We start from the raw sequence: 20,707 nt of genomic DNA, 5'->3' as shown, positions 1-20,707 counted from the left end.
GCTTGGGGGGGGGGGGGGGAGAGATGCAATGCAAATGAAAGACATATACTGTGTAGGCCTATCCCTATTCCCTGACATAATTTTATAGCTAAACGGACAGAATTCTATTTTGAATTTGAATTTGAATGATGAAACCCAGCTGCCATTAATAGTTGGAAATGGAAATTGCGGAAATGGTGGAAATGGAAATTGCGGAAAATGCGGAAATGGTGGAAATGGAAATTGCGGAAATGGAAATTGCGGAAATGGTAATTGCGGAAATTGCTCTTAACTTATAGCTATCTATTTTCAGGTAGATTGTTTTATTTTACTCAGTCAGCCATATCACTACTCATTTTTTTTAAGGTCATAGCTGGGTAATCTATTTTCAGGCAAATTGTGTTTATTGTATTTTATTTTACTCAGCCATAACAATTTATTTTCTGTTAACCAACTTGCTGGCTGGCAGGCAGGCAGACAGCTACTCATAGACAGGCAGACAGACAGACAGCTACTCATGGAGAATTGGACAGGCAGGCAGACAGCTACTCATGGACAATTGGACAGGCAGGAAGGCAGACAGCTACTCATAGACAGACAGACAGCTACTCATGGACAATTGGACAGGCATGAAGGCAGACAGCTACTCATAGACAGACAGACAGCTACTCATAGACAATTGGGCAGGCAGGCAGACAGCTACTCATAGACAGACAGACAGCTACTCATGGACAATTGGACAGGCAGGAAGGCAGACAGCTACTCATAGACAGGCAGACAGACAGCTACTCATGGACAATTAGGCAGGCAGGCAGACAGCTACTCATAGACAGGCAGACAGACAGCTACTCATGGACAATTAGGCAGGCAGACAGCTACTCAGACAGGCAGACAGACAGCTACTCATGGACAATTGGACAGGCAGGCAGACAGACAGCTACTCATAGACAGGCAGGCAGACAGCTACTCATAGACAGGCAGACAGTAAGACAGCTACTCATTGACAGACAGACAAATAACTACTCATGGACAGACAGACAGGCAGGCAGGCAAAGAGCTACTCATGTTATGTTATTATGTTATAACAGCTACTCATGTTATGTGCAATAATTTGTGCAGTTATGGAAACAGCTCTTTGTGTTTATGCAAGAAAATGTAACACATATTTTTTAGCAGCAATGTGGAATGTGTTAAATAACTGGATACACTAAAGCGCAAATAACATGCATTTAAAAACTGCTTTTAATATCATATTAAAATAAATTGAAAAGGTTTAATTTGATGTTATAGGTCCTTTAAGGTCTAAAATACCTTTATAGTAAAGAGTGACGCAAGATATTTTATTGAAGAGTATTTGTATTAGTTTTGTAGCAAAATGAGACGGAACATTTGAGTGTTCCATCCACTATATTCATCTCATATAAAACAATACATTCAAACACAGTGGATCATATTGTTTTTAGAATTGGTTCCATATGTTAGCACTGCTAACTACTAATTACACTGCTAATTACAAAACAATTTGAAGCCATTTTCTGCTAATTACAAAACAATTTGAAGCCATTTTCTTAAAAGGACATGTTCAGCCCACTGACCTCAAGTCACATTCTGACCTTACAAAACACAAGTCACATTCTGACCTTAAAAAAAACAAACACAGTAGGCCTACTGTTAGTTTGATTTAGGAAGAACTTAAGTCATTTGTTCTACAATTTTGTACAGACCTGGTTTGTTCGTTTTCTAATACCAACATTAATGCCAAAAAGCCTACCCATACATTCAGCGCACACACACACACACCCCTCTTACCCTAAACTATTGCTTCACTACTAGTGGGAAACCATGTTAGCTACATACCGCCTACAGTTAAATTCTCTCGTAAACAAATATAATCTGTTTGTGTTTGCATCATTTGGACAGAAGAGACAGACAGTGTCTTATACTAGACAAGATGTGAGTTCATAGCTAAACAACCGTATAAGTTACTGGCATTTTATTTCAGTTTGATAACTACCTTTAGCCTACTTCCAAGCTAAGGCCACATGTTCGCTAAATTACTTCAAGTTTTGTTTGGGTATCATGTGTGTCGATGGACATTAAAACAGAAGTTATGTTAGTGGAAATATAACTTCCATTGTCTTTTTATATGAATTCTCAAAAACTATTTTGGTTACGGTTAGGCATTTTAATGCATTCTAAAGTAGGCTATGGACTCATTTGAAAGGTTTAGGAGAAAAACAGTTGCAAGTGATGGTGTTTTGCCAACATTGACACAATTATTCAGGTAAGTTTGATGATTGGGAATTGGGACAAAATGTAAACAAACATAAGATATTATGACTGAAGTTGCGATAAAAGACAACGGTATGGTCCTTTAAGTTCAGCACTTTTCACAGTGCAGGAGCACGGAAGAATAAAGGAGATATAACTAAAAATAAATACATACTGTAACAGGACCCTCACAGGCAGGCAGACAGTCCTTCCAGACTCATCTACAAACCAACATGAGTGGTCAAACAAAGAGATCTCTGCAGTTGTACAGATATAGACAGTTATTTGGCATAACATCACAGCTAGTTGCTTAGCACCAGTCCTCCTGGCCTCCCTTCACTGGATTGATTTTAAGATCAATCAAATCAATTCTGAAAACCTACTTTTATTTGAAAAGCACTTTATGCGTCATTATTATTATAAACAGAGCAGAATTTATTTCTTTGTCAAACTATTATGTCTTACCTTGAAATCAGAAATCAGACAGTTTAGCCGTTGAATAAATGCCTGTGATCACACTTCACAGCTGTTGTATTTACCAAAACTCACTCCCTCTTGTGTTGTTCTGTTGCTTAACCACTTTAATCCAGGCATCCGAATGGTTCTCAATTTCTTTTGTGGTTCAGTGGTACAGCAGCATTTATGGTTGGATTACTGTTGGAAAACAAACTGGTGAGAAGCCCTACTGTAGTTGTCACCTATGTTACTTAATGTGAAGTTAAGGAACAAGGTCCAGCTTGCTTGGCATCGTCACTGGTCCGTCGCTGTGAAAACCACCTCAGAACAAACTTGTTCTACCACACTTGCATCCTTCCATGATTCCATCTTTAGTATCTGTCTCTCCATCGACATAAACAGTCTATCTACAGTATTAGTAACTACTGTGTGTCCTTCATTCTCCTTCAGTGTTGTGCTGCTGTGATTGTCTGAGGTGTTTACATGATGATCCGGGGTTCCGGCACAGAGTCACTGATAGATTTGTGAGGCAGAACGTTGGCTCCGTTCAGGTACAACTCGTCATTGACGATCACATCCTCCCCAAGTACCGTTACGTTCTCCATACGCACCTGCAACAAACAGCACACGGTCAATGCAAGACCACTTCTAGAATATACATCGTCGCTGTCGGGCAGAAACCTCTTATCTACAGATTTTTACGTTGTTTTGTAACTTAACTAGCATGGGATCTAGCCTGATTCACTATATTTTGTGGATTTCTTTTGGCACTTTGAGAAAAAAATCCACGGAACGTAGTGAATCAGGCTATAAATTAACACACTACTTGGTCATACTATAGCAGGGGCTTTCAGCTGATTGATTTTCTGTGGAATTGACACACTTCAACGGAACAGTGCACACGAGTTTAGTGCACTTTCCCGTGGAAGAAAATACAAAATCTTAATTTTGCTACATTACTGTAAGTGCATGGTCAGGAACCACATGCAATACCTTCACGGACCACCTGTTGAAAACCTCTGTACGATAGCATCACACAAAAGTAGCAGATCCACAAGCTTGAAACGTAAAGAGACACGTTTTAAGCTTGTAGATCTACTACTTTTGGTATCCAGCAAAGTACCAGTTGTGATTTTAGACATATACAGTATATCAGTAGTATAATAGTAGTAATAGTACAGTAGTAGTGTATATACTGTAGCAGGGTATACGTAAGAATAATTCATGATCAGTGACAGTTGTCGTAAAACATATTTGTTCTGAACTCACCCACTGGCCCACAGATGAGCTCCATCCCACAATGCAACTCTCCAGCCAGGAGTGCGACCGAATGCGCGCTGCTTTCAGGACGGTACAGCGTTTTATCCTCACGCCATCCTCCACAACCACGCCTGCTCCGACCGTCACATTAGGCCCTATCGTACAGTTCTGTCCTATCTGAGCTGTAGGGTCCTACACACAGAGAGAGACAGAGGAAGAGGGACAGACACACGAACAGATGGAGACAGAGACACATACCAACAGACATTAACAAAAGAGACTAAACTCATGCACTGTAACCTGGAAGTTATCACTACATATTAACCAGTGCTTAGTATGCGTGAACACAAATGTCAGAACTCATGGGACCTGAAATGCCAGACTTGACTGTGCCGCTTCCATTGAGTGAAGTCAGTGTAATGTCCAATTTAATGTGTGAATGGGCGAGGTGATTGTCCAAATCCACAATTCTTTCCAAACAAGCTAACCAACTAGCCAGCCAATGAGATACTCACAACCAGCACGTTTCCAAGGAAGCCGGGTCCTGTGCGTAGCTTCTCTGGTGCATGTTGCCGTAGCGATTGCAGGTACATACACATCCCTGTCAGGAAGTCTTTAGGCTGACCAATGTCCATCCAGAAACCTACGCACACGCACAGACACACATACACACAGCATGAATCAGTCTGTGCAGGATTGTAATATTAATAATAGACACTCTACTGGTCTCTAGTACTGCTGGTTTTCTATCCTACCAGGATCTCTAATGCAGCTGCTTTGTATGTGAGGCCAGAGAATAATTAAGAGGCCAGACACTTACGTTTGGTAGCATTGAGAGCTGCAAAAACCAAACACAAGAACGACACACATTTACAACATACAACCACGACACAACACATTTACATCCATAACTCTACACATTTACAACCATAACTCTATTTACAACCATAAATCTACACATTTACAACCACGACACAACATATTTACAACCATAACTATACACATTAACAACCATGAAACAACACATCTACAACCATAACACATCTACAACCATCATGACTACACATTCACAACTTACAAGCATGCTAGCATACACAGCCACACACCAGGCATACTGTAGGCACACACGTGCCCCGCCTCCCAATAGCTCTGGTAACATGAAGGAAGTCAGCGATTGTGCAGTGGGCTCTCCTGAGTCCCGACAGCCAGGTACGTTCACAAAATAAATAAACTGTGTACAGTGCCCCGCTCGGCTGTTTATAAACCAAAACACAGTTTGGGCTTATTTTCACAGGCTGCAGCTACTGCTCTGTTCACAATCGCGACAGGTACCCTCACAACTGCTGTACAGTATCCCCGCTGCGCTGTTTATAACTTAAGCCAAAAAAACTGTCAGATTGGGCTGTTTTCACCTCGGGCTGCGATCGTGCGGGGGGGGGGGCACAAAAGGGTAGAGGAATATTAGCATTAGTGCCGTAAGGCAGTACTGTGGCATCATTACCTTGTAGCTCCATGGCGTACAGTTGTCCCTCCTCTGCCATGACAGGGAAGATCTCCTTCTCTATGGACGTTGGTCTGAGCTGCAGAGAGACAATAAGACCTGAATATACACAATGACCTGAACACAACGTAATCATATTATAGGCCAACTACTGAATTTCTAGTGTTCCTAACAGTTTTCTGAAAAACGCATGTTGCTACAGTACTGTATATCAGTGGTTCTCAAACTTTTTCATGTCAAGGACCTCCAAAATGTATTTCCCCCCCCCCATAGATTCAAAGATTTGCACGCGCGTATACCTGTATGCGTTTCAGTATGTGTGTGTTGAAGATGTACATTCCAGCGTTGATCTTGTTTGAGACAAAGGTTTGAGGTTTCTCCACGAAGCGCTGGATTCTGCCGCTGTCAGTCTCAAAGATCACAACACCGTATTTAGAGGGCTCCTCCACGCGTGTCACCTACACACACACACACACACACACACACACACACACACACACACACACACACACACACACACACACACATTAAAACAACAAATCTAAATAACATAATATGTAACAAGTACCTGTAAACCACATACTGTACTTAAATACCAAAGTGGAAAAAGCAACAATCCAAACTCCAAAGTAAAGAATGCAAGACTGGCTCAGATACAAATTCTCATTGTATTGCCAACGCTTATTATTTTCTGCCTCAGCCTTTCTAAGAACAGATAACATTTTTAATCTGAGCCAGTCTAGCATCCTTTACATTGGAGTGCTGCTTTTTCCACTTCTGTGGCATTTAAGTTATCGCTGAGCACCCACTGCCTACACTAAGATATCCTGAGGAAGTGCACCTGCTTTTATTTTTTACGACTAAACAACATACATTTGCATAGTATGGTAAATGGTGTATGTCATCATTGTGTTTTTACGTCCAGAGACTTTTTTTCCTCACAGTTTAGTCGTTATGCAAATTCCTTCAGGTATTGATTGAATTAACACAGAAATGCAAATGGCACGAGTACAGTCATACACTTCGTCTAAAACCCCCAAAAGGTCCTGAAAGGACTTGTTTCCCATTGAGTTGCACCACTCAGTTCACATGGGTGTGATTTTTACCTGACAGTGAGGAGTTTGGAGGAACATGCTATTCCTCTCCCTGCTCAACAGGCACCCTAACCAACCGGATAGTGCAGTGACAGATCCGCACTCTTTCAAAATCGCTTCTGAATACACATTGTTACGTTAAGAGTTTCTTACCTATGACACCTCTAATGTTGTAAAAACAATAATTGCTGTTGTTATACTATTGTAATTTAAAAAACTGCAAAAGGCAAAGCAAAATGTCTGTTTGAAACTGACAGTTTTCTGAAAAAGCTATGTTTCTATGTCAGTCGTTCTTCGATTTTTCAAAAATAGCAGACCTACAAGCTCATAGCGTGCCACTCGGTGGCCCGCTATGAGCTTGTAGATCTGCTATTTTTCAATAGCTAAAGCATAACATAATGCTAACACCAAAAGGGGTTCCCGCCCAAAATGGGTTAATACAATATAACGCATGGTTGTGTTTTGTCTTCGTACTATTATATTGAGACATTTAGACCGTGTCAAAGGTCAAGTTTGACGGTTGACCAAGATTCAATTTATAAAGAAATTAAAGAAAAACAGATTACATTTATCCCCTGAACAAGCAGGCAGTCTCTATTAGCTCAATGGTAAAAATTGCAGCACTTGCGCACGGAAACCGTGTTCAAATGTGAGGTTTAAGGGGAAGGTTACATAGTGCTGCTTTAACATGCAGAAATGTGAGTTTTGGAATTAGTCTTTAGTCTCCACAGTGGTTAAAGAACTTTAACCATGTGCCACCTGAGCTGTCTGTCTCTCTCACCACTATGGTCCCCTCGTTAAAGAACTTTAACCATGTGCCACCTGAGCTGTCTGTCTCTCTCACCACTATGGTCCCCTCGTTAAAGAACTTTAACCATGTGCCACCTGAGCTGTCTGTCTCTCTCACCACTATGGTCCCCTCGTTAAAGAACTTTAACCATGTGCCACCTGAGCTGTCTGTCTCTCTCACCACTATGGTCCCCTCGTTAAAGAACTTTAACCATGTGCCACCTGAGCTGTCTGTCTCTCTCACCACTATGGTCCCCTCGTTGCCGTGTCGTCTGTGAAAGGCAAGCAGGTCTGTGAAGGGGAAGTCGCAGATGACATCAGAGTTCAGGACGAAGAACGGCTCATCGTCATCACCACCCAACAACTCTTTGGCCAGAGCCAGGGGACCCGCTACAGAGACAGAGACAGAGAGACACACACACACACACACACACACACACACACACACACACACACACTTTCTAATTCAGTCTCAATGTCCACGGAGGGCACACTTTGAGTGGCAGCGCCAGTCTGCTATGCATTTCTATGGTAAAGACTGACTGGAACACTCCTCTCCCCCACACCCGAGCATTGCTCCGACACCCAGCATTTTTTGTTCAACTTTTAGAAGAGTTTTTATCGTCCTGGCTATGTCTGACAATCCAGTAATTTACGACCTGACTCAGAGTCGTCATCGTGACCATGAGAAGCCCTTGTTTATCCTTGTTTCAGCTAAGCCATTTGTGTTATGTTATATTATATTATATTAATAACAAATAATAGATGAGGATATTAGAGCACAGCTAAGGTTGGTGGGTTTGAAGTAACGTTGTGGGTGTTATTAAACACTGAATGCAAGCGATGGACATTATGATAAGCACGGCGCTCTTAAGAAGGCCCTGACAACGCTGAGGAAGACCTGGTAGGTTGAAAATAGTCTATTGCTCTGTATGTGGAGAGGTAACATGGACATTTACTGTGAAAAGGGCATTTACTGTGTGTAATAGCCAGTGCTAGAATCTAAAATGACACAAATGCTTTCCCAGTTTTAATGGGTTAAGGTCCAGTAGGAACTGGTAGATTGACTCACCTGTTCCCAGTGGCTCCTTCTCATGAGACAGAGAGATTTTAATCCCAAGCTACAAATGAAACAAATTATTGTATTATTATTATGAACAGTAACCGTGCACGACAAGGACAGCTAACAATTAACGACTTACATTTCTATTTCAAAATAGCAATCCACAGGCATGACACAATGTGAGCTTGTAGATCTGCTCTTTTTGATCATTTACATCACAAAGAAACATTTTATGTGGTTCTTCTGAGTGTCAGATGCATTGTGGGAAATGCTGTACTAACCCTCTGCTCCTGTGTTCTCATCTCTCTCTCCAGCAGATCAGACATGTAGCTCACAGCTAGAATCACATGGTCCACGCCAGCCTACACACACACAAAATGTAAAAATCAGTCAGTCATCAACAGTTTGACTGGCTGAAGAGAGACGTTCCTCTGGCCCTTTTGTCATTGGGCTGAACTACGTGACGGCTGAACAGGAAGCACTGCATGGTGAGCGAATCACTGGAAATCTCCACACACAGGAGGAATGGTTTGTTTACATATGACTGTCTCTCACCTTGACCAGAGCCTCTACTTGGTGCAGTAGGATTGGTTTGTTGCAGAATTCCACCATTGGTTTTGGCACACTGAGCGTGAGGGGGCGGAGCCGGGTTCCATAGCCACCAACCAGAATCAGAGCCTTCATCGTCCTGAAATCACCATGCCAACAAATTATAACCAACGCAATTAAATTAAATTAGACAAAAGTCAAAACTAAACATAACATCATCACAGACAGATTTGGTCCTGAACAATGCTGTGCGGAGGCAGCTGGAATTGGAAAACTATTACATTTTCAGAGTAATCTATTATTGAGACATCTAAATGTTTGTATTTTCAACTTTCAGCTGTCAACAGTACCCTCAGCCAGCTTAATCTGTCTTGAAGTGTCCATGAGATGAGCACTTCCCCAGTGCTCATAATAGTTGGGACAGGATAAACACTCAAACCCTAGTATCCCCATTCTGGGCATGTCATAATAGCTGAACATTCCACAAAAATAGTCCTGGGGGATCCCAGTCAACAAAGTGTATATAGGGTTTAAGTTAGTAGTTAAATGGGGTATTTGTCAGGAAGACCTGTTGTACCTCTGCAACAACTAAAGGGGACACAAATGTAAAGAATCTATTTATCCTGCACTATCCAGAGTTCTGATCTCATGACTGAAAGAAATGTTTTGTTAATCTAATCTTTTGTATCTGTTATCCATCACTAACCAGGATAAGTCTGTCCACATCCACACCCAACCTCTCAGTAATGGCTTTGGTTGTGTCACACAACTACATCTCAATATAGAGTTAATGAGTTATAGACCAAGACAATACGCACCCACCCACCCAGTCAATCAGCACCTTATGCCCGCTCTGTGCGTCACTTGGTACATAACAATGAGGTAGGGCAGGGAAATTATTAATAACGAAAATATTATAAATATATTTAAATAATACAAGAACATTAACATTTCTTACAAATCAACAGATCGACACAAAAACACATTCTAAATGGATTTGTCTGACAGCAGTGTTGGTCATTCCAGTAATGCCTGGTCTTTACAAGGTGTACCTCATTGTAAAGGTGACTAATCAACAATTAAAATTATATAAAATACACTATTATACACTAATTTATTAAAGTGGAGAAATAATTGACCAACATTAACTTTAGCTGAGTTTATTTATTTGAAAATGTATGTATAGTTTGCCGAGGCATCTATTGAGGCATAGATATAGATTTGAGGCCAGCAGGTTGAGCTGGCATGATGACCTAAACCTGATCCAGTAGGACTGCATTCCTGACAACAATCACTTCTCATATTATGACCCGCAGCCTGACATGTGAATGAATGAATGAATGAATGAATGAATTAATGAAACAGGAGCCCTCTTTGACTATGCATTACCTCTTGGTACCACAGCACCTCAAATGCCCTTAAAACAAGGCTCCAGAGTCCAGACCTCCCAAAACAAACTGGTCAGGCTCCTACTTGGCCTCACCCCCCGAACCCACCTCACCCCTGACCACTTTGACAGGCTGGGATGGCTTAGGGTCGACGACAGAGTACAGCATCTTGCAATGGGTCTGGTCCACAAGATTCGATACACCACCAAGATACCCATGTATCTGTCTAAATACTTCCTTAATGTAAACGAAGTCCACACCCACAACACCAGAGGGAGTGCAACAAACCATGTACAAATTATTTTCGCTCCTACAGTATGCCACCAAAATGTGGAACGCCCTACCAACAATCATTAAGAGATGTGAATCCCTTGACTCCTTCAAAACCGCTCTCAAAGGGCACCTGGACGGCTGCAATTCGAAACTGGTCCCCGTAAAATCTGAATCCCCCCAGTGCCCCACCCCTTTTCCCCTCACTGTATGTTTCTTTTCCCTTTTTGCTTCCTTTATGATGAATTCCTGTTCTGTTCTTTAACTACCGGTATATAGAAGTGTCTATTTGTACGTCTCTAAATGTTTTGATTAATTGAACATGGTGGACCCTGTTGTAAACAAGTGTAATGCTTAATTGGGTCGTCCACTCAGTTAACAGTCTTTGTATTGAGTTTGTGCTTGAAATGTACTGTAATTCTGCAAACTGTATATATAAAATATTTCAATGAATGAATGAATGCAATACTATCCTGCTAGTGGGTGATTCGTATCAAACCAACAGTTACAACAGTGCAAGAATTTGAACCGATTCAGAAGTAAACAAAACAAGACTCGGTGATTGAATGACAGCTGCATGCTACTGTTAGCATCTTCCAGCTAGCTTCCAACAGTCATGTACTAGAAGAACTATGAGAAGTATTGACGTATAATTGTATTGTCTTATTATTTTATATGGTCTCTCTACGTGAGGCTCTCGGTCTGTACATCACTTTCCGACACTGACTCACACTGGTGTCACCGTACGTCCGTGTGCTTGAACTTTCCACAGTTCATTGACATTCTAGGCTCTGCTAGGCTAACAACAGCTAACACTGGCAGTGATTGGCTTAAACCTTAAATCAGGCAGTAACAAATGTGTCATAATTACAACAACACACACAGTGAGTGATATTAACACATACTTTTAACAGACAGTACCACTACCTCCTTTAACAGAACAGTTTACACAGTAATTATGTCTTACAGAGTACACTTTCAAGGCATAACAGCCACTATTCAATTAAGTATGTCGTTATTATTATGCATGAGTAGTGGTATTATATAGTTGCGAACGCAGTGAGCACTTACAGTGAGTTGAGTCACAGTGTGTGTGCAGTATCCTATGTGTAGATGGCATGAATGACCATAGAATGACACGTACATTAGAATATCAGGATGTATTCCACTGTTTCTGTTCCTGGATCCGTGGTGGGCGGAGCTGGGACCGTACCATTATGTAATGTACCGTAGGTAGACCCTTCCAACCAAGTATCCTTCACGCGAGGAGGAGATGCGCAATAGAGGGTAGGGTATGCGCATGCATAAAGTGAATGGGAAATCGAGTGGCAAAGTAGGCAAAGTGAGTTTAACGTCGTTTAATGCAATTAGATTAGATGTTCTGTTTGGATGTATGGGCTGTCAAGGCCAGAAAGCAGTTTTTTAGCCACTCAGTAGGCATTCCTGTATAACTTCCTGGTTTGATGATGATGTCACACGCATACTGTACCCTCTATAAAATGTAATAATGTATCTGTTGTCTCGCCTCTTCTCCGACTTTTGACCAATCAGATGGAAACAACGTGGCGATTAATAATAATCGTTACAATAATATTAATATCTATTCAGTTGAAATGTTTGCTTGTTTAAATGTATTCTTATCTGTGAAATATACATATTTTTTTGCTATTATGTCTTTGTTTCATTCATAATAGTTGGGGGTTTGTCTAAACAATGGGAGTGGATGTGGTCGATACTGTATGTACTGTATGTGGATTTGGGCAGGTCATTTCTCCACCAGGCAAAACTGGTATATGGACCGGTTTTTCTTACATCTGAAGGAAGAAGTGTAAAAGTGTGAGCTGTAATGTTAATGAAGAGTAAAGTTGCTGTGTAAAAAATAAATAAAAGAAAAACACATGATAGCATAGTATGATAGTTGATGTTTTTAAAACATATTTATTAAAGGTTGTTCCTTAATACTGCATCTTATGTTTCCACATTGAAGCAGAAGGAAGTCGTCAAGCAGAGAAAACAATAGTTTCGTTAAAAGTTAGGCAACTCAATACAGCACTGGCTGTTATTGGTCACCTTGCATTTGGTCAAGTGATGCGATAGCTTAAAAACAATAAATAGGGAATAATAATAATTGAAACATTATATCATTATGAAAATAACCATCATATATATTGTCGCTGTGGAGCAGAAACTGTTCTCATAATTTACTGCCATTCTAAAAGAAAATCCTTCTGTATAATATTACGGTATGTCGAAAATAAGGAGGCAATGTTTAAAGTTAACTCCGTTTTCTTTAACAAATTAAAAGTACTGTATTAACAAGAGCTTGTGAAAAAATAATAACTACATTGTAGCTTATGAATTGATTAATACATAGGACCACAATGGAAAAAGAAATCAAGGCTTTTTTTGTTTTATCCCTTTACTTAGCATTGCTTGCGTAATTGTACTTGCTGTACTGTTTGCAAACTGTAAATAAAGTCAAAAAAGTATCCAATCGAACACACTAACACAGGGTCTTTTTTCCATTTCCTGAAAAGTAACAGTTTTATACAACCACCAACCAGCAACATTGTGTGTGTGTGTGTGTGTGTGTGTGTGTGTGTGTGTGTGTGTGTGTGTGTGTGTGTGTGAGTGTGAGTGCATGCATGTGATATCACTTTATTTGAATACATACTGTAGACGGACATACTGTCAACAAGGAACTGCCCGGATTTACCGCCCACGGATCTATAAGCTCAGTCAATGACCAATGTCAGGGTGATAATCAATATCGTCGCAGTCGGGTGGAAACCTTGAATGTCTAAAATCTTTACTTTAAAAAAAAAAATAACCTGTGTTCCAATGGACCCAATGTTGTAATTATTTAGTCCTGTTAATACTTTTCATTGCTTCAATATTTACATAAAAAAGCACCTATAGAACAATTTGAAATACTACACCGGTGCCCGTTGGGACCTGTCTACTCAGGAACAAATGAAATACTACAGCGGTGCCCGTTGGGACCTGTCTACTCAGGAACAAATGAAATACTACAGCGGTGCCCGTTGGGACCTGTCTACTCAGGAACAAATGCATATTGGAAATGCATGCTACACCCGGTTGTACCTGATGTCGGAGTAACCTCTGTGTCCGACTGTCTGTCTGTGTCCCTTTTTTATGCCCATATGTGGAGATCTCTGTACCTCACCTGTCTGTGTCCCTTTTATACCCATATATAGAGTTGAAGGAGTTTTGTGTCATGCATGCCCAAATATAGAGTCCAGGCCAGTCTATGAAGTCAGTACTTCATAGACCAGTATGATGTCATATTGATGATATCAGGATGCTCCATATATGGGGATTTGCGGTTTTATCAATATTTTTGGGAGAGCTGATGATTCGACTCACTTTCCATATCTCTCTCTGGTCCTCGGTGACCCACGTTTGAAGGTGGTCAGCCAATATATGGGCATACAGGTTGGATTGACGGTTCTGGACAACCAGGTTCTGAACAACGAGATCTCCCATGACGCTTGCACAGAGTTTGAAGTCAGTCGGTCGGACACAGTGACACACTGATGGACATAGATTTTGTTCATCAATAGTAGGATTGAGATACAAGGTTTCTACCCAACAGCGATATATAGTATAAACAATAAACAATTAGTTCTGAAATGTAAAACCATTAAAATAATAATAATACTAAAACAATAATTATAATAACAATAATGACATTATTTTAATCTGTGTCAAAGATAATCTTCATTCAAAAAAGAACACAAAAAATATGTTAAATAAAGCAGATTGTTACAAGCAGCTCTCTCTCTCTCTCTCTCTGTGTGTGTGTGTGTGTGTGTGTGTGTGTGTGTGTGTGTGTGTGTGTGTGTGTGTGTGTGTGTGTGTGTGTGTGTTTGCACACTTTGAGAAGCCGTTAAGAACCCAGAGACAACGTAAACAGGAAGTCAAATTTTCAGGACTCTGTGGCACTGTTCAACATAATATCCATGTTCAATTATTAATGTATAAAAAAAACCATGTCTGTCTGTCTGTCTGTCTGTCTTTCCGTCCGTCCGTCCGTCCGTCCGTCCGTCCGTCCATCCGTCCATTAGATGCCGAGTTCACATCATCAGTAGACTCCAGCCAACCAATCATACCGTTTGCCCGACCTGTGAGTTGGGCCAATCAGCCGGTGAGTTCCACGGGCAGTTCTCGACTGCAGAGAGCCTCCCACTGGCGCGCCAGGAGAGAGAGGAGTCTCTCCCTGCTCTCTGCTCCTGGTACCAGGATGCACCACTGCACCTCCCCGACCGCACCTCCTCCCACTGCACCTGCACCTCCTGCTGCTGCTGCACCTCCTCCTGTTGCTGCCGTCTCCTGGTTGAAGTGGTCCATGGTCAGGTGACACAGGAGGTCCGGTCCGCTCCAGTCGTCAAACACCAGAGTGAGAGCCTGTGGGACCGGCTGGTAGCCCAACAGAACCCTGTCCAGGTCCCGAATCCTCCGCCACTCCCTCACCTGGTACTTCTCCCTGGACAACATAGACCATATCGCTTTAACCCAAACATCCTTGTTCTGGGGAGAACATTCCGAGAAAATAGACAATCTACAAGCCCTCAACACACAAGTAGATGTAGAAGAGATTTGGTGTAGAGGGGAAACAAAAGAGCAGACCAAGTACATAGCTAACCACAGGACGAGACTGTCCTCCGTCTCTTGCTGAGCGAAGCATTCAGAGTTTAGAGACAGTTTTGGAAGTGCAGCTTATAGAAAAAAATGTGATTCTGAAAGTTGAAGGTCTGATAAATCTGGCATCAAAGTTTTCACAAGGATTTTCAGTTTTCACACTTACTCAGCTCAACCCACTGAGGAGAAAAAAATATGAAGACGGACAGAGTTTTGTTCATTTTATCGTATCATAACATTGTCATTAGGCTAACATTGGCTTTCAAAGTTTGCAGGATTGGCCCGTTTTAAACAAAAAGCCTCAAATCATGAACACAGTGTGCAATTTACGTGAAATCTTTCACATACTCTAGTATACATCTCATACTAGGCTGAGGAATATATCCCACCCTTTTCACATTGGCCTGTTATAGCGCCACTAATGGGTAGATTTTTGCAAAACACATTTTTGGAACAAAATGCCTCAAATCATCCAATTGCCATCCAAGGCAGAAGAAATGGTACCCTTTTCACATTGGCCTATTATAGCGCCACCAGGAGGCCACAACCTGACCTGCCCTGGTGGAGACCTGTGCCCCGAGGGGCACTTTATCTAGTTCTTTCTGTGCCCAGCAGGTGGTAGCATCAGCACATCTAAGCCTTGCCACCGGTCACTCCCATTGTAATGACCCGCTGTTTAATTTCCGGGTTATCAGGGAGGTGGGGGCTGTGCTCAGTGAGCAGTCCTCACACCCCTTAGCTCTCATCAGAACTCAGAAGCTGTTTTGTTACATGTCATCAGCGATGCGAGACAAAGTAAAAAATGATTTACGATCGTCGGGGTGCGAGACGGCTCACCATGGACAGTGCTCGAAGCTTCAGAGATACAGAGCTTTGAAAATCTTGCTTTTAATGGATTTAAATGGAGCCTGGATGTAAAAATCCCATAGCTGGTACGAACATGTCCGTAGATGGCTGATGCCGTACCCTAGACTAGAGGGTACGAGTATAATCGTAGATCGCACTGAAAGAATTAATGATGACACACCTGGAGGGAGGTTCCTTAGCCAAGTCAGGCAGAGGGTAACTGACATAATCCTCGTCCAATAGGAAGATGTCTGTAGAGGTCAGGATCAAGGTCCTGGGTTCCAGCAGGGGGTTGGGGGAGGGGCCAGTGCCAGTGAGACTCCCAGGTGTCTGGACCTGGACGGAAGGAAGGAAGGAAGGATGGAGGAAAGGAAGGGTAGAAGGAAGGATAGAGGAAAGGAAGGGTAGAAGGAAGGAAGTGATGAAAACAAATGACGAAAGAAATGAAAGTTGAACCAATTAAACCATGTAAATGAACCTAGTAAATCAGTACATGAAGTTGTGAGTTGTGACAGACAGTCCATACTTACTACACAATCACAAACTTAGTCTGTGCTCTTAGAAACTATAGCCGGAAATTCTATGGAATGCACTGCACTGAAGGCAATGATAGCCAGGTGGACAAGCGTATGAATAAACAATATGTTTTTTAATGTTTGCAACCTTTGTCAGATAAAATCGCTCACGAATACACCTTGTTTATTCCTTGTTTACCCAAACGTACAGTGCTAAATAGCACTGTACGTTTGGGCAATATGGGCTGTCAGAAGGAGAATGGAGTGTTCAGCTCAGCCTTAGTGTGTACCTGGAAGGCCAGCAGGTAGAGGAGGATGTTGAATGAGGATGAGGATGAAGAGGCAGCCGTCTTCCTCTCTGCCACGATGAAGGTGAGATCTCCCATCTCCTCATCACTGGGATAGATAAACCTCACCCTACCACCATGAACCAGCTCGTAGTTCTTCATCTTACCTGCAGGGGGTGACGTCACACGCGCATGCACGCACGCACGCATACACGCACACGCACACACACACACACACACACACACACACACACACACACACACACACACACACACACACACACACACACACACCAAATAATGCCATTATATCTATCTATTCTAAGTATCGTAACCCCCGTAGATCTTTAACCATTACGAGACATTACGCGTCTATTTTGATACATTTTCAAGTTAATTTAACAAGTTAATTATTGTTAAACATCTGCATTAATTACTTAATTTACGTGAAGTCTACACAATTAGAGAATGTAGAAGAATTGTTATTTTGATCTATGTTTGCCTGTCATCTCTCCTATGGAACCACATCAATACAGCATGGAATTGTGGACAAAATCATATTCAACGACAACAAAATATTCAATGTCTTGGGTCTGAGAAGCTAAATCTTATGAAATGGTTGTCGGTGGCTCAAATGACAAATAAATAATGGACATTAATAGGAAAAGGTAGGATGGATGGATGTGTTTGTGTACCAGTGTCTTTGTGGCTGTAGAAGTCTTGCTCGGTGGAGTCAGGTTGAGGGACCTTCTCCTGGAGACTGAGGACTGCCATCAGCTGCTGTAAGAAACCATGAGTCCCAAAACTGTCTCTGCTGAGACAGCACACGATCTGATCTGCACTACTACCTGCGCACACACACACACACACACACACACACACACACACACACACACACACACACACACACAATGACTGACTAAAAATATATTAACAAATAAAAACTAGACAAAAATGTTGGGGAGGACTAGTGGAACTAGAACTAAGACAACTTATTTTATGCTTGGCTTATGCTTTTGAGTGTCATATTCAGAAAATAGGCCATCTACAAGCTCGTAGATCAGGTATTATGATGCCGTCAAGGCCTGCCAAAATAAAAGATTGTCGACAAATTCAACTATTAAGGTTTAGGTGTAGTTTTATTCCAAAGACTATGACTAAAACTAAATCAAAATTAGCTGTCAAAATTAACACTGTTACCAGAACCTCTAGTACTGTTGGTCAACTAACCTACGACCCGGAAGTACTGGTCAAATAGCCCCACGTTGACAGACAACAGGTCAGCCAATCGGATGGTCAGATAGTAACATGACTCCGCCTCTGGATCTCTGCACGCTGAATCTGACGTTTCCCACACTGATGGCGAGAGAGAGAGAGAGAGAGAGAGAGATAAAGAGAGGTTGAGAGGGAGGGAGATATATATATATATATTTTTAAATAACTTTTATCCCACGATTTTGTAACCCATTTTCACCCCTGTGTCAATTATCTAACGTGATCCTGGGCTCTACAAACCCTCCGCCAACCTAGTCAACCTTCATGCCTGAGTGTCCAAGTTGTGGGGAGGCAGTTTAGAGACCATGTTTTTTGTGAGGGTACCTACCCTAGAGAGAGATATTTACATTGACTGGAAGTCATTCATGTTTATTTTTGTGGTGTTTAAAATGGCCACCTGCCATGGCCACTTGCCATTTTAATGGAAAACATGCACGGACACACGCACGCACACACACACACGCACACGCACACACACACACACACACACACACACACACACACACACACACACACACACACACACACACACACACACACACACACACACACACACACACACACAATTACTGTCTTACATGAGTGGTGAGTAAGCGAGGAGGCAGAGTCCTCCAACAGGAAGTAGATGGCGTTGGTGGAGAGCAGCAGACAGGAAGTGAGCTCAGCCTCAGGGGATTTGTAGAGGACCACAGACAGCCACAAGACCTGTCTCACCTCCTCCCCCTCAGTCTGACGCACGCGCACGCGCGCGCACACACACACACACACACACACACACACACACACACACACACACACACACGTTACAATTTCCGTGTGCGTTACAATTTCCCTACACAGGGAATTGGGTAGTGTCCCAAGAAGTTTTTTTCTTCTTTTTTTTACCTGTGCTATGTTGTTGTGGAAGTATTCCAATAGGCCTTGGCCTTCCAGCCCAGCGAGGAGCTTCAGTCCCGGGGAGAGGTTGAGAGCGAGGTGGGGGGGTGGCTGGTTCTCCTCTCCCAGACTCTGAAGCAGAGAGGAGATGCTCTGGACTGGAGGCTGCTGGGACACACTGTGATGGAAAACAAGCTCAAATTATTAGACAGAGCTTTCCAAGCATTGCTCGCATCATATATCTACATTAACGTTGGCAGTTGTGGCAGTGTGTGTGTGTGTGTGTGTGTGTGTGTGTGTGTGTGTGTGTGTGTGTGTGTGTGTGTGTGTGTGTGCGCGCGCGCGCATTTACTTAAAGGACAACTTTAGTTTTTTTTCAACCAAGGTTCATGTTTTAGTTTGTTATTAGATAAAGTATAAGATGAGTGTTAATCTTTTTTCATTCGCTGCTTTCTTTCGTTTTAGGGATTTTAGCTGTTTTTGACAGGGGGGCGGGGGCATTCGAACATGGGGCTAAGTATTTTTTAACACAATCTTTTGGTGATTTCTTTTTTTATGGTTTACTATAGTCCTAATAAACGCCAGGAAATTACATCTGGCCACAGAAGATCACAGTATCTACTGAATGTGAAGGTAGCCTACTGGGGGAAGGCTTATACTGTGTATAGGCTCAATATGTCAGTTTGTCACATTCAATAGATCCCGTGATCTTTTGTGGCCAGATTGTGGCGTTTATAAGGACTATAGTAAACCATAAAAAAATAAATCACCATATAATTGTGTTAAAGAATACATATTTACCCCCATGCTCGAATGCCCCCGCCCCCTGTCAAAAACTGCTAAAATCCCTAAAACGAAAGAAAGCAGCAAATGAAAGAAAATGAACACTCACCTTTTAGTTTCTCTAATAACAACCTAAAACATGAACCTTGGTTGAAAAAAACTAAAGTTGTCCTTTAAATGTTAATGCAAAGCCAGTTTAGGTTGAGAAACCGCAACCAACTTTTGTGTGCTGTGTCAGAGGCTGTGACACCTTGGACACAGGCTATGCATGATTGATGAAATAATTGGTGAATATAACTCATGCATATTAAAGTGCTTTGAAAAAAGTGCAATATAAATTAATGTTATTTAAAGTTATTTTAGGAAATGCTTTGGTTTAGAATGTGCGGCCGGTCACCCATTCAGGCATTCACACAGACGGTGGTGGAAACTCAGAGTGAGTTCAGATGGTGTTTACCTGTAGGTGAAGCTGGCTGGGTTGGGTGGTGTAACACACAGACAGAAGTGTCCTGTCAGCTCTCTGCCTCTGGACTGACCTAGGATCAGAACAACAAGTACAAACACTCACCTAGGATCAGAATTACAAGGACAAACACTGGCCTATCATCAGAACTACAAGGACAAACACTGTCCTATCATCAGAACTACAAGGACAAACACTGTCCTTAGTGTCCTATAGGATCAGAAAAACACTGGCCTAGCATCAGAACTACAAGGACAAACACTGTCCTATCATCAGAACTACAAGGACAAACACTGTCCTATCATCAGAACTACAAGGACAAACACTGTCCTTAGTGTCCTATAGGATCAGAAAAACACTGGCCTAGCATCAGAACTACA

At 41.9% G+C, this 20,707-nt stretch overlaps 2 protein-coding genes across 5 annotated transcripts in view; both read right to left on the bottom strand.

Annotated features, from left to right (window-relative positions):
* Window positions 1–1,299: 1,299 nt before the first annotated feature.
* On the bottom strand, window positions 1,300–11,809 carry LOC308321979 (mannose-1-phosphate guanylyltransferase catalytic subunit beta). Its single transcript, XM_080773136.1, has 10 exons — window positions 11,692–11,809; window positions 8,969–9,101; window positions 8,695–8,775; window positions 8,423–8,471; window positions 7,595–7,740; window positions 5,767–5,925; window positions 5,468–5,546; window positions 4,482–4,609; window positions 3,976–4,158; window positions 1,300–3,317 (listed from the first exon to the last, which is right to left on the bottom strand). The coding sequence occupies exons 2-10, from the start codon at window positions 9,095–9,097 to the stop codon at window positions 3,186–3,188; spliced, it is 1,086 nt and encodes a 361-aa protein (XP_080629262.1). The 5' UTR covers window positions 9,098–9,101; window positions 11,692–11,809; the 3' UTR covers window positions 1,300–3,185.
* Window positions 11,810–12,480: 671 nt separating this feature from the next.
* The window catches only part of nisch (nischarin), a 37,335-nt gene continuing 29,108 nt past the window's right edge, over window positions 12,481–20,707 (bottom strand). The window contains exons 22-30 of one of the 4 annotated variants that reach the window (XR_013964689.1): window positions 20,322–20,400; window positions 19,091–19,259; window positions 18,784–18,934; window positions 18,161–18,286; window positions 17,626–17,778; window positions 16,934–17,097; window positions 16,310–16,464; window positions 13,651–15,127; window positions 12,481–13,553 (exon numbers count right to left, since the gene is read on the bottom strand). Coding sequence is in view for 1 of the 4 variants with exons in the window: in XM_080773543.1 (XP_080629669.1) it covers window positions 14,782–15,127; window positions 16,310–16,464; window positions 16,934–17,097; window positions 17,626–17,778; window positions 18,161–18,286; window positions 18,784–18,934; window positions 19,091–19,259; window positions 20,322–20,400 (1,343 nt within the window). In the remaining 3 variants the exon portion in view is untranslated. Of the gene's footprint in view, window positions 15,128–16,309; window positions 16,465–16,933; window positions 17,098–17,625; window positions 17,779–18,160; window positions 18,287–18,783; window positions 18,935–19,090; window positions 19,260–20,321; window positions 20,401–20,707 lie in introns of all 4 variants that reach the window. The other 3 variants (XR_013964690.1, XR_013964691.1, XM_080773543.1) reach the window with 3 other exon arrangements.

Source organism: Protomyctophum bolini (assembly GCF_963924005.1).
Source record: "Protomyctophum bolini genome assembly, chromosome: 2".
In the NCBI taxonomy this organism is placed as follows: Eukaryota; Metazoa; Chordata; class Actinopteri; order Myctophiformes; family Myctophidae; genus Protomyctophum; species Protomyctophum bolini.
This window is presented reverse-complemented; position numbering and strand designations above follow the sequence as displayed.

Coding starts and splice junctions, on each gene's coding strand:
- LOC308321979 (XM_080773136.1), bottom strand. CDS start 9,097: ATGAAGGCTCTGATTCTGGTTGGTGGCTATGGAACCCGGCTCCGCCCC. Junction 7,741..8,422: donor GAAGGAGCCACTGGGAACAG/GTGAGTCAATCT, acceptor CTGTCTCTGTAG/CGGGTCCCCTGGCTCTGGCC. Junction 4,610..5,467: donor GTACGCCATGGAGCTACAAG/GTAATGATGCCA, acceptor GCGTGTGCGTAG/GTTTCTGGATGGACATTGGT.